Raw genomic sequence first — 13,044 nt, 5'->3', positions numbered from 1 at the left:
TCTCTTCCTGTCAGAATATTGCCAATTATTGATAAAAACATCTAGTAAATCAATAGCAAGAGATCTCATGGTAAACACCCAAAGGTATAGACAACATTTTTGTATTCAGAAAAGAAACAAACTCCATATTCCTCACGTCTGATGTTTTTTCTCCTTAAGCATAGAAGATAAATCATGCACTGCAGTTTCACCACCTCTTGCTTCTCAAAGCAATGGCAATTATTTATAGAGGTTAAGTATTTATGCATAATGCAAGCCATTTATTAACAAACTAATATTAAAGAGGTGCTTCTATGACTAGATTGATTTTGTTTTAAATATTCTGCTGGGCTTTGAATGTGTGACTATAGAATCCTTGAAGGGGAATCCACTTGTTTTAAAGTGAGATGTTCCTATTGCTACAGCAGAGTATGTGTATATTCTGTAAGAATGAGTTATTTTTTAAATGATGGCCCAAAATACAATGATTTAGAAGGACTATAACAGTTTTCAGTGGTTAAAAGCAATAGCAGTTTCTTTTCTTCTTTTAGAAAGACATCTTTTATTGGACTGTGACTAAGACCAGAAGTGTGCATCTATATAAAGATAACAAAGTATTGCATTGTGCTTAAGCAAACATTCCCCAGGCTGACCAGCCTTGCAGTCAGGATGGTATTGCTGTCATCTCTGTGTCGTTGCAGTATGTTCTGCCTGTCATCTGGTTCAGACAATTAATTCTCAATTTCTCTTTTATTTTCAGGGTTGTTCCGGTTGTGGAAAATGTGACTGCAGTGGAGTAAAAGGGCAAAAGGTGAGTAAGTCAGCTCTCTGCTTCATTATCTCGTTTATTTAAACCACACAGTGTATTATCTAGTGGAAGGCAGGTGAGCCATGGGTTTCAGTGAACACTTGCACCACCACAGAGCATTGCCAAGGCCAGGCCATGTGCCCTTCGGAAGGGTGTCCGAAAAGCAGCCAGCTCAGTGGCTGCAGCAGCTGAGGGCAGGAGGGCCAGGGGTGGGAAACAGCTGAATGCCCTCACTGCAGGGTGAAGCCCCTAGCTCCGTGCTTGGCTGTGCACTTCGTCCTTCCCCATCGAGCGGGATGCTAACCTGGCATTCTTACCTTTCCTACTCCTCACATCCAGTCTTTTCAGTGAGTAGCAGGCTTGACATCCTGACCACCTCTGGAAATGATGTGAGCAGTTCAGCTCAGAGATGCTGCCTTCAGCATGCTGTGCAGATTATTCTCCAGGAGGGCTGGGATGCATCATAAGCAACATAGCCTGACCAGGGCTGGCCCTGAGATGCAGTGACCTGTAATAGGAAGAAGGAGGTTAATAATCAATTTAAGTACAGAAAAGTGTTGCAGGTCAAGAAAAACAAATAATATTTAAAACTTTTTGACAGAACCTTGCAAATGGGTTGTACTTGTTCAGCTATCCAAACTTCCTGTGTATGAAACAGAAAAGGCCCTTCAAATGCTTCTTTTAAAGCAGTAACAGAGAAGAAAAAATACAGTGTACTTAAGCATTCCATGAATTCCCCCGGTGAATTACTTGCTTTTGTAAATATTTCAGACATTCAGTCACTCTCCTTATCTCTTCCAATTTTCTGTAGAGATTTTAATCTATAGTGTGTTCTGTTGTGCATGCACGTGTACTGTACATCTACCATTATAAATGAGTGCAAACCAAAGGTTTTACCATCCTATGATTGCAATGGGAACATTTTTCAAGGTAAGTTGTTTAGGTCACCCAAAGGAGTGCTTAGAAGAAGTGGGGGTTTTGTTTGTTTTTTGTTTGGGGGGATTGTTTTGGGTTTTTTTGAATAAATATAGAACTGTTGTTCTACATTGTCTCACATGTGATAACTACATAGTTAGGAATGAGGGTTTTAAGAGTATTTTTTGGTGGCTTTTCTTTGGTGTTTTTTGGAACAAGGAATGTTAATTATTTAATTGGAGACCCAAGCAAAGACAATTTTCTTTGTAACAGAACATAGATTAATTTGTGAGACAGATGAACAGTGTTGAGGTTCAAAATATCTTTTAGATGGAGTCTTCTTTTCTTAATGACCCATTAATATCTGTTTAATAAAAGTCAGCTATATATTAAAAACAAATAAAACAAAGGTTTGGGAAAGGTTGGGAACTCTGATTTTATTCCTTGATACCTGATCTTATTTTTCAGTAACAAGAATGAGAGAGATAATACATTGTAACTCTCTTGCTGAAAGCCATTAGTTTTCAGTTCACAGGGTATGCCAGCATCTTGTAACTAGAACACTTTAAAAAATGATAGGTTGGGGAAATAAATTGTATTAAACCTTAGCACTTCATATATTTCTGTCTGCAGTTCTGACTCTTTGCTAAAGCCTTGCTGGCAGTTTTCGTTTGCATAGTCCAGAGTCTCAAAAAGTTCTTTTTGAAAGACATAGATGCTTGTCTGATATGATAGAAGCCAAAACTATCTCAAATGAACATAGGTTATTTAAAAACATGGAAGAGAGAAAAATATCAGTCCATAGCAACAGAAGTCATAGTAAATTCCATATCTTGTGCAGGCTTGTCCAGCATCAGTGTACTCTGTGCTCTTCCTAATAGGTTCCATCACAAACTTCTCTGACTTTAAACATGTGTGCAGTAAAATAATTACATACTTTCAGACTGTGTAGTAAATTTAATTATTGATATTAGAGACATCTAGACAGGTGAATGAATAGTTATACCTAAGAAACAATATTCAAGAAAGGCATTTGAAGGTATTTTGGAATGCATGAAGAGGTAACTTGATTCAGATCAATATATATCAATGCTTGCTGATCATGTACCACTATGAGGCTTTCAAATGTGTATTTAGCATGTTGAACACAAAACTGAGTTTTATTTTAAAACATCTGTCCCCCACCTTTGTTTCGGCCTAGTGCAGCTTTTCGTTCCGATTCTTCACATTTAATGCCTGTCTAGAATAAAGACAGCCTGCTACCCAGTTCCAGGTGTGAAGGCAGAAGTTGGTGAGGGGAAGCAAGGGAAGTGTCCTTTGAGCTTGCCTCTGAGATATTTCTTTCCAGGCAGTGCCTTTGGATTTGAAACATGTCTCTGCTAGACATGGTTCCCATTAATGCACACATCAGTAGTGGTACCTGTTATCTCAAAGACCTACATGAATGCTGCTTATCAGAGAAAGGACCGATTAGAAACATTGATCCTAGCCAAGATCCAGGCCCGAAGAGGGCAGCCATGTCCAGCTCCTGTGGTACCTCAGGAGACCACGTTAGAGAACATCTGCCTCCACTTCTCACATAGCCACTTGCATGGGAAGCACGTATCCATTCTGTCCCGCCCCATCCACAGTCAACATGTGGCCTACACTGGAAACCCTTTTGATCTGGCTTCCGTGTTGTGCAGAAGTGCACAAATTCTGAAGGGCCTTTTCCAATCCACCCACACTCTTCAGCGATGTAACCACACCAGTTTACTGCCGTGGGAGCTTGGGGAGCTGCGGAAGTGGGTGCTGGGTTTACCCTTTAATGCCTTAATTATTAACATCTGGAGGTATATTTCCTACCATAGTGTGGGAAGAAGTTCCAGACTCTACAATTTCGGGGTGGGGTTTAATTAAAATACATTTGGCCAAATAATTATATTAATGATCTCACCAGTAAAAGTGCTGAAAATAGTATTTGACTAAAAAGCTGTGAAATGCCCAAGCAATATTACCCGGCAGCATTTCAAACATGGAATAGTGAATTATACTGCCATATTTTTCTCTCTCATTTGAGAATCTTTTCATCAATATGACCATTTGGATGGCCATATTTAGAATACATTCAATATGTTCACTCATTAGACTGTTTCCATGAAAATTTCATGTCTATGCCAAACTCCTTTAAGATGACTCATACTATATCAAGGGCATATAATTGACAAAGTCTAAGGGTTTTCAACCGTTTCAGAAAATCACGGAATGTGAGTGTAATTGCAACAGATGGCTCTTATCCTAGAAAGCCTTTATTATTACACTGAACATCACGCTGTTATTTTAAGCTATATAATGTCAAGTATCATGTATGTGCTGAACAAAAGGTGCAGCTATTTTAGAAAAGCATAATATTGCTAAAATAATAAATAATACCTTACTGTTTTCTGTCAGATTAGCCTAAAACATCTTCATTTATTTCCTCTAACACTTTTTATTTGGTTTTCTGCATAATAACTTGACTGTTCTTTCTAACCACTAAAGTGTGAGATCTGTTTAAACCGATTAGAGTTTTGAATGATTGCAAACATTTTGTTGGGTTACTCAGAAGTACACAAAAGCTATGTTTTCTCTTTTATGCCCACCTAGATTCTGAGAACAATTTCAAGCAGCTGTGGAGATAAGAAGTGCTAGCCATTAATGTGTGTAGAAAAAGCATGTTAAGCATTTAATTACCATTTAGAACAAAGGCTGTATAGAGCTGAGTAAAATTCTCCATGCACTGACTTTTTCCAGGAATCTTCATTCTCTCATTCGTGACCATTTGCACTCATTTTACTCCATAGCAGAAACATGTATAAATGGAGGCAACACTGGAACTTTGCTGTAACTAATATAGAATGATCAGTCTTCTAGCGTTTATTAGTTAGAATGCATTGAAGTATAAACCCTCATTCTTTAGTATAAGTCTCTTAGGATGATTTCCCTGTCTCATTATTACCCATGGAAAGTTGAATTCACTAGCAACATCAAATGTGATTTTGTCGTTGCACATTAGGTATTGCACTTTACAAAAAAAATCTGCTAAGATATTCTGAAAGAAAATAGAAAATGAGAATAGAATTAACTCTTACGTAATTGCTAGTTTTAACCTTTTAATGGTTTGAGATGCAAGAAAACTTGAGCAAATCATTTTATATTGGTGTATTTTGGTTTGCCTAATTCTGAGACTGTATCCGTGTTATTATACCTACATAAAATTCACTTCTGCATTTCCCTTGATGGGTGCATCATTCCTGTGTGGATTGACTGTGCTGCGAAAGTACACAAACTGGCTTTGCTTGTCAGGAAGCCAGGTAGCTCTGTTACTGGCTTAGGCTGAGAGTTACTGGGACATCTCTGTGGTCCCCTGTCAACATGAACCAGAACCTGCACGCTCCTACACACTGAAAAGTCACACATGGTTTGGTTGTCTGCAGGTGCTTGTGCTTCTCCATTTTCTCTGTGTAATGAAGAGTTGACTGTTCCAGTGGGCTGTGTCCCTGTATGGTTGTGTTGGGTTGGGTTTTTTAAGGTTTACCAGATTGGGAGGGCCTTCAAGGCTTTTCCTGTCATTTTAGGTATCAAAAGGTAGAGCAAAAATATTTGTGATATTGATGAGTTAAAACAATGTAAACCCCCTTGCTGGAGGGAAGCTCTGGCAGTCAGTGGGAAGATCACTATTAAGTACTTCTGAGTTTCTTTACAATATAGCAGAGGGCAACAAAACAGTTCCTTTAGTGGAGCAAATCAGTAATCACTAGATCTGTGCTTTTCATATTCAACCTGTATTAGCAGCATCAAGACATGTTCATATTTTACACTTTTCATGGGCGCTATTTGGCTTTTATAAGTTCTTCGGTATTTTTGCTTAGTGTTTCTATTTAAGTGGCTGCTGTAGGAACTTACCTTGTGTAAGCACCTGTTCATGCCTGAGCTGGAAAGGGTATGAACTGAGGACACTAAGGAAACCACAGGGAAACAATATACCCCAGAGAGAGCCATGACGTTGAAAAGAGGGGTGACAGGCAATATGGAAGGAAAGATTGTGTTTGCAGTCTGGAAAAGGCTAATAGATAACATGAAATCATCTAATCATTCCTGAAAGGGAGAAATCAGAAAACCATAATAAAGTAAGTGAAGATATTGTTCGGCTGCAGATCTGATATTCTACAAGGAGACTTGTGGTTCTTAAGTATTTTTTTAAATCAGGCCATTGTCACAATGTTTGTGTCAATTCTGCAGTGGCAGTCAAAGAAAAAATAATCCTTTTAATTCAGATCAGGAAAAAGGAACATCTGTTTCATAAAGACAGCACACAAACAAAGCTGCTATGCTGGAAAAGAATGAGATGTCAAAAGACTTTGAATAATATTGATGGAGATATGCTAAGTATTGAAAGTTTTCTACAGTTTCCTAACTGTCAGACCAAACTGCTAAGTGGTATCTGGAGCCATCAGATTTTCTTAGTTCAAAATAGTCATTGGAACCATTTGGCCCATTTGTCCAAATGGGACTGGATGTCTCTGGCATAATTTTCTGTATTAAGATGTATTTTTGCAGTCGGTGTGGTACGGATTACGAATCACACAATGGATTACACTGATGAATTTACCTCTGTGGAAAGAGTGCTATAAAAGCAGATATCCCAGTGATACTATGTGGTGGGGTATGCTCATATTTAGTTTTCAGGGCTGACTTCTGAAGGTTTTCACAAAGTACTATTTCAGTTGGCATATTATGACCTTTTAAGCAGCCGTTGCCAGATGCCTATCTTTGCTTGTAAGGGTGTTGGTATAGGCTCAGGCATTTCTTCATGGAGCAGAACATGCTCTCTAGCTTCCCAGAGTTTGACTTTACATTTGTACAACTGCTGTTAGTGTATGTCTTCACTATGGTTTCTTGAAGGACTGCAGGGCCTTATTTTGATCTGAAGTATGTGAGCCTCCAGTGAAGTCAGTAAAGTTTCCCGAATGTGAGATCAAAGTAAGATGAGAAAAGACCTGTAAGATTTCCGCTTCTCTGAAATCTGCGATCTGCTTGCTTGGGAAGTGGAGCCGCCCAGTGCCTGTGCAATACCCATGCATAGTTTGGAATCTCCCCAAATGTGACATTTTGTCCCTGCAAACAAAGTCATGCTTCCAGTATCTACTGACTACGCAGTGGTTATAAAATTGATATCCCAGTGTGCAGTTTTTTTATTATCCGGTCATATGCATGACAGCACCTGCAGTCTGCTTCTGCTTGCTGTATGTTCATCTTACTGCCCACTAATACTCTGTGATGCTGACAGGATTTTGTGGGTATGGACTACAGGTCTGGGACAGCAAATGTCCGGAGTACAGCAGGAATACGTTTTGTAGTTGACCCCTCAGGCTTCTTTAAATCATTCTGCCATTCAATTTATATTGTGTTTACAGGGGATCTCAAACTAAGACAGCCATTATAATTGACAGTTCTGTGGTATGTCAGTTCCCACACAAGCATTTAATACTTGATGCAGTTAAGTAATGAGTCTCTGCCTACATTTTCTCTGTAGCAGTATTCACAAGAAGCAACCTGGGCCCAAATAATTATTACTAGGAAACCACAGTAGTATGTAACCTCCTTAAATCACTTTCTGGCCTTTCTAGCCAAGAACAAAAAGCAGTTTGGGGGGTTGTTTTTGGTTTGTTTGTTTGTTTGTTTTGTATCTCATACTAGTAGTTGCTTCTCTTTGCTCAGCTACCTCCTATTTCAGATTCTAGACCTATGTTTTCAGTGAGAGGTGATAACTTCTATTAGCCAGTGAAAACATCAAGCCCTATGATGTTAGTTTTCACAAATGCAGATCTGAATTCTCTTAGAGTTTCATTAAGAAAGAGTAAAAAACCAAATTTCATACAAAATTCTCAAAATCACTTCCAGCAGAAGGAATAGCAAAACTTGTAGCCATATATGCCTGGAAGGAGACAGAAAAGTAAGAAGCAGCATGGAAGTGGGATTTTCAAAGAGGAAGCCTGAAGTAGCTGCTAAAAAAGTGATAGTGGAGTACTTTGTCACACAAGCAATTCCTCACCAGCTGGAGAGCCTCAAAGAAGCTTAATATCACAGGAGCAAGAAGGGTTGAGGAAGAATTTTTAAGAGATGTTAAAAAATATTTCCCTTTCAGGTAAGTATAACACCTGAGAAAGTGTTACAGGGCAGTAAGTAAATTGAATTACAGACAACGTAGCATAGGAAGTTAACCTAAATGATGAAAATAATTAGTAGGTTTCATTAACAGGTAGAATGTTCTCCTATGTCATCTTTAACAACAGAAGAAAAGCAAAATTAAGTTAAAGCAAGGGGAAAAACAACTTAGGCTCCCATCCCGAAAATTATGTTTCTATCTGTTAGAATATTTCAAAGTAACTAGCATAGCAAAACCTACCCATAAATTTTGTAGCTCTTAAAGAAAGCATGTGACAGCTTCCACTGAAGTTCAGCTGGAATATTTTTAAGTGTTTTGATATGCCAACAAAAATAATTCTCACCAAGGCTTGTGTCAAAGATCAGTGTGCACAGTTAAAGTAAATACTGAGTTGAGTGAGTGAACACTGGCATCACATTGGATGTCCTCTTAACTCTTCTCTCATTCAACACTGTTACTGACTGTAAACGGACGCAAGAAAAGTATTTCATGGCTAGTTAGCAGAATACTAAAAGCCTGGAGGGGATTTGGTAACCCTCCGTTTTGTTAGCACAGTTTGCTCGACTGCCAAGCAAAGACTGAAAGATGCTGCAGAACTGCAAACCAAATGGGTTTAAGCAGTAGTAGGGGAGGGGGTGGGGGGGGACTCTAGTACAGAGGGGCAGCCTGAAGTGCCCTCTGACTCCAGCGGGAAGAATACCAGAGGCTGGTACAGTGGAGCAGTGAACAGAGAAGCCAGTGCTGCTGCCAGCTGCATGCGGCACCTTTGACAAGATTTGCAACGTAAGGATGTGATTGTAAGTCTTTGGCTCAAACTTCATCTCTGTCCGAAAGCGTGGAGATGGAAGCTGGAAATCCAGCAAGGACACATGCAGCCTTGTGACAGTCATCCAAAGGGGTCTCTTTAGGAAGTTCTAGGTATTAAATGCAAATAATTTTATATTGATTGAAGGCGTGGCAACCGCGGGATGCCGTTTACCTCAGGAAAAAAGGAAAAAGTTAATGCTGGTAGAAGTGAAGCTCCGCGGTTGCAGGCCAAGTACGAGCTTTGGACCACAAAACTGCCTGCGCACCCCGCCCCTCGCTGCGCGCCGGGGGGGGCCCTCCCGGGCCCTGTCACTTCCCCGCCAGCTCCTCTGGGTGGCACCCGTGCGTCGCCGCGCTCCTTTGGTCTGACAGGCCCCGCACGCACCCTTGCCTGTCCGCGTCCGACACCCCCCCCCATTTTTTTTTCCTTTTTTCCCCCATTTCCTTTTTTCCTTTCCCCCTCATTTCCTTCTTTTTCCTTTTTTCCCCATTTCCTTTTTTCCTTTTTTTATTTCCTTTTTTCCTTTTTTGCTTTTTTGCTTTTTTGCTTTTTTGCTTTTTTGCTTTTTTGCTTTTTTCCTTTTTTCCTTTTTTCCTTTTTTCCTTTTTTCCATTTCCTTTTTTTCTTTTCCTTTTTTCTTCTTTTTTCCTTTTTTATTTTCCTTTTTTCTTCTTTTTTTTTTGTTTTTGTTTTGGTTTTTCATTTTTTTCTTTCTTTCTTTTTTTTTATAACATACCGCTCCCCCGAAAGAAAACCTTAGAGCCACCTACAAAGCAGCAGACCAGCTTTTGGGTGGCATTCACTGATGACGATGCTAGTATCCTCCACAATGCCAAAATAATAATTATTAATCATCATTGTATCTTTGTTAGCTTAATTCATTCAGGTTAAACAACCTTGGAGGTACTACAAAGAAACTACATTGTAGTGTCTGTTCTCTAGTGGATCTGGTTGAGTGGAGACTCTAGGGATTAAACTAAAGAAACACGGATTTACATTTTTGAGGTATAATGTTATCTGCTTTGTGGTGCTTTCATGATAAAGAGTCAGAAGCCAGAATATTTCCTCTAGTTTTTATAGAAAGACACTCTCCTCCTATACAACTTTCAAAGTGTTTAAAACTGTAGAAATGCTGTTTCCAGCCCAACCCAAAAAAAGCAGCTAGACTAGCACTGTCTCCAATATTACTGCCTGTCATGTACTCTCTAAGATATGAACTACTTCATTATGAGAACTTTATTGCAGTCTGTACTGTCTAGGACCAGCTGCCCATGTTTTTACTATTTATGGAAGAGATTATTTTCTGTAAATATGTCCATGACAAACCTTTGGCAAGAGAATAAAACTTGCATGTAACGTCACATTTCATTCCAGGTCTAGGATCTGAACAAAAATAAATTAAAAAAATCTGAAAAGTTCAAGACCTTTTTTTTTCTGCTGTTTCATCTTTAAATGTGAGCCTTTAAACAATGCCAAATGCAAACAAATGCTAAATAATTTTCACTAATGAAGAAGGAAGGGTGTGGAGCATTTTTACCCCTTATATTCTTGGACCTTCAGCACTGGAAGTGATTTAACACAATGTGCAATAAAACAAAGGAAGAGTTACTCAGACCTAATGAGTTCAACAGATGATTGGAAGGGGTGGGAAATACAGCACTCTTTTGATTCAACCTGTCTCCAGGTGATAGAATTTCCTTTTTTTTACAGTGCAAACGCATTTGTCCTTCAAATGTCCTCTTCCCTTGTGGCTCTTTGAGGTTCTTCTGTTCCCCAGGGTGACTCTAACTGATGGGAAGAGGCTCCTTAACCCTCGTCTGATTTAAAAAACTAAAATGCTTGGAAAAACCTATGTGTACCTTTGGTAGAAGGTTTGTGTGAATTTCTCCTGAAACATCATGAGCTCTTTGGTTGTGGGGTTTGGTTTTTTGTTAGTTTTTTTGGGTTTGTTTTTGGGTTTTTTTGTTGTTTTTTTTTTAAATCGAGAGAAGTTTAAACATAAAGGTAATGAACCACATACCTTGGTACCTTGGTGTTAAACTGCCAGGCTTTGTGCAGGCAGACTTACACAACTGAAAATAAAGTTCACTTGCAGTCTATTGACTTCAGCTGTCTGTTAGTCTTGCTTTCATATTCCTGTCTTTCATATTCCTATCTTTCATATTCCATGCCCTCAGTCGTGCTTTGAGATAGACTACTGGCTTATAAAATGTTCAAGTTAGGGGTCATGCATGCCATCTTTTGTGAATGAATGAAAGGTGCGTGTACTTCACTAAACATCAGTGAGTTTTTCTTTTTTCTTTTTCTTTATTTTTTAATGCAGGGAAAAGAAGCAAAATAATATTTTGCTGTAAGCACAAATATGTTCCTTCTGAGCATCCTAGCTACTTCTGGGTCTGTAATATTTATCTACACTGGATTCAAATACCACACAAAAAGTACATCAGCCAAAGGCACACAAATGTAAGGAAACATTGAGAGCTTAAGTACATGCATCAGGAAGTCCTAAAAAGTGAAATTTGGGCACCTCCACTGGAAAAACTGAATACTGCAGTTGGAAAATGAGGAATAACTATGGGTGGGCAAGAAAAGGAATTACATGAAGAAGGCTTGTTAAATCATGTGGGGAGGGGCCTTTAGTTATAGCTAGTTTAATTGAAATTGTATGATGCTGATAGCCAATCGGTTGCTTGACACTAATTAAATGGAAGCTGAATCTGTAGCCATGACTGACTTTTGAATGTTAATTTTACTTCACTGAGCTTCTTATTTTACTTCTTATTCAGCTTGTAAATCAAGTTCAGACACACTGTATATCCACCCACTTACTTGCACACCAACTAAGCACATACACACTGATACGTAGAGAAAAGGATAATCTAAGATCGTCATTTCTATTTTAATACTCCTGGGAAGCACTTAGCGGCTTCCTGAGGAATGCTCTGCACAGCCATGAGGTGACACTGAAATATGCTTTCAGTCTAAGCATTCTTTCGTATTTAGGAGGCAGAGTCCCAGGCTGAGTCCCTGAGCAGTAGACTTGAGCAGCTCTTTAATTAAATGTTTATACTGATAGATTCACTGTCAGCGGTTTGGGTTCATTTTGTATCAAGCTGCACAGGTTCCTTGGTGTTGTAAATTCATGAGTCTTGGAAACGGATACTTTCCTAGTAGGAAGGGTAATCCTTTCAGGGAGTGAAAAACCAGAGCCAAGTGAGGTGCCATCATTTGGTGATCAGAGTGGAGGTTCTGCCCCTATGCATGTGAACCTGTATGGCACTGGCTTTTGCGCTGTAAGTGGGCATTTCTCAGTGTTCCCCCCTCGGAGTGCAGCCTGAGAACGGGCTTAATGGCAGGGCTGAAGGAGTCTCACAGGTGCAAGTCAGCAAAGGGAGAAGGAGATGGCAGAACCATGGCAGAGGGCGTGACCAGAGTGCGCTATTCTCCAGCCGCTGTTGGGGTAGCTCTTTGTCGACATACATGTCTGCATATGATGTAGAACAGCCCTGGTAATGCTGGAAGTTGTGCAGAGGACTCATCCAGCCCACAGCCAGCCTCACTGTGGAGCTGTGTAGGTGATGTAAAACTGTCATGGCTGTTCCTTCTGCTAGTCATGCCAAAAATGCTGAACTCATGTTTCCATGTGAGTGAGCTTTCTCAGATGCTTCCTGGCAGTGCAAGAATCCAGATTTTGCTGACTCTCCCTGCTCTGTCCTCCCTGACCTGCTCTTCCATTCTGCATGCTGTCAGGAACTCAGCCTCAAAACTTCTGGTGAGCCAAAGTCTTTGCAGAGCTCCTACACAGATTCTTTGCATGTCTTCACAGTTATGTTTGTGTAATTAATTACTGATTACTCATGTGACTCCAGAATTGTATAGCTATAGCACAGATTCTAGTGCTGAAGGATGTGCAGTGGGAATTCTGTAATGTTAAGCATTCTTAGAGCATTTGAGGACGCTTGCCCTGTGAGCATATAGCAATAATTCTGTTTGACGGATATGTACTTCACACTTTCAATAAAATACTGAAAATGGTAAGTGCAGCTGAGGACAAACAGATGATATTTATTGTAAATTTATTTTTAATCCTGAAAGATATTCGGGGCTGGTGCTCCCTCTGGTGGTTAAAAATACTCCTTCAGTAAAGAATTGGATTTTCCCCTCTGTCTTCACGAATGTAACACTGATCCAATTACAATTCTGTAACTTGTTCAGAAGAGTGTGGAGGGAAACATAGTGACTTGAGAGTGCTACTCAGGTCGCACAATGGTGTTCCCCCCTTAATTACTGGTCTAACACCTTGAAGTCAATTCGCTTGAGCACTCGCAGCTGTATCAGCTGAAGGAA

The 13,044-nt window shown here is 39.6% G+C and overlaps 1 protein-coding gene across 2 annotated transcripts in view; it reads left to right on the top strand.

Moving 5' to 3' along the window:
- Positions 1–13,044, top strand: part of COL4A1 (collagen type IV alpha 1 chain) — a 124,789-nt gene that overhangs the window by 52,548 nt on the left and 59,197 nt on the right. For both annotated transcript variants that reach the window (XM_055701241.1, XM_055701242.1), the window contains exon 2: positions 740–790. In XM_055701241.1, coding sequence (XP_055557216.1) covers positions 740–790 — 51 coding nt within the window. The remainder of the gene's footprint in view (positions 1–739; positions 791–13,044) is intronic.

Source organism: Falco cherrug, chromosome 2 (assembly GCF_023634085.1).
Source record: "Falco cherrug isolate bFalChe1 chromosome 2, bFalChe1.pri, whole genome shotgun sequence".
Lineage (NCBI taxonomy): Eukaryota > Metazoa > Chordata > Aves > Falconiformes > Falconidae > Falco > Falco cherrug.
Note: the sequence above shows the minus strand (reverse complement) of the source record. Positions and strands in the feature narration are given on the sequence as shown.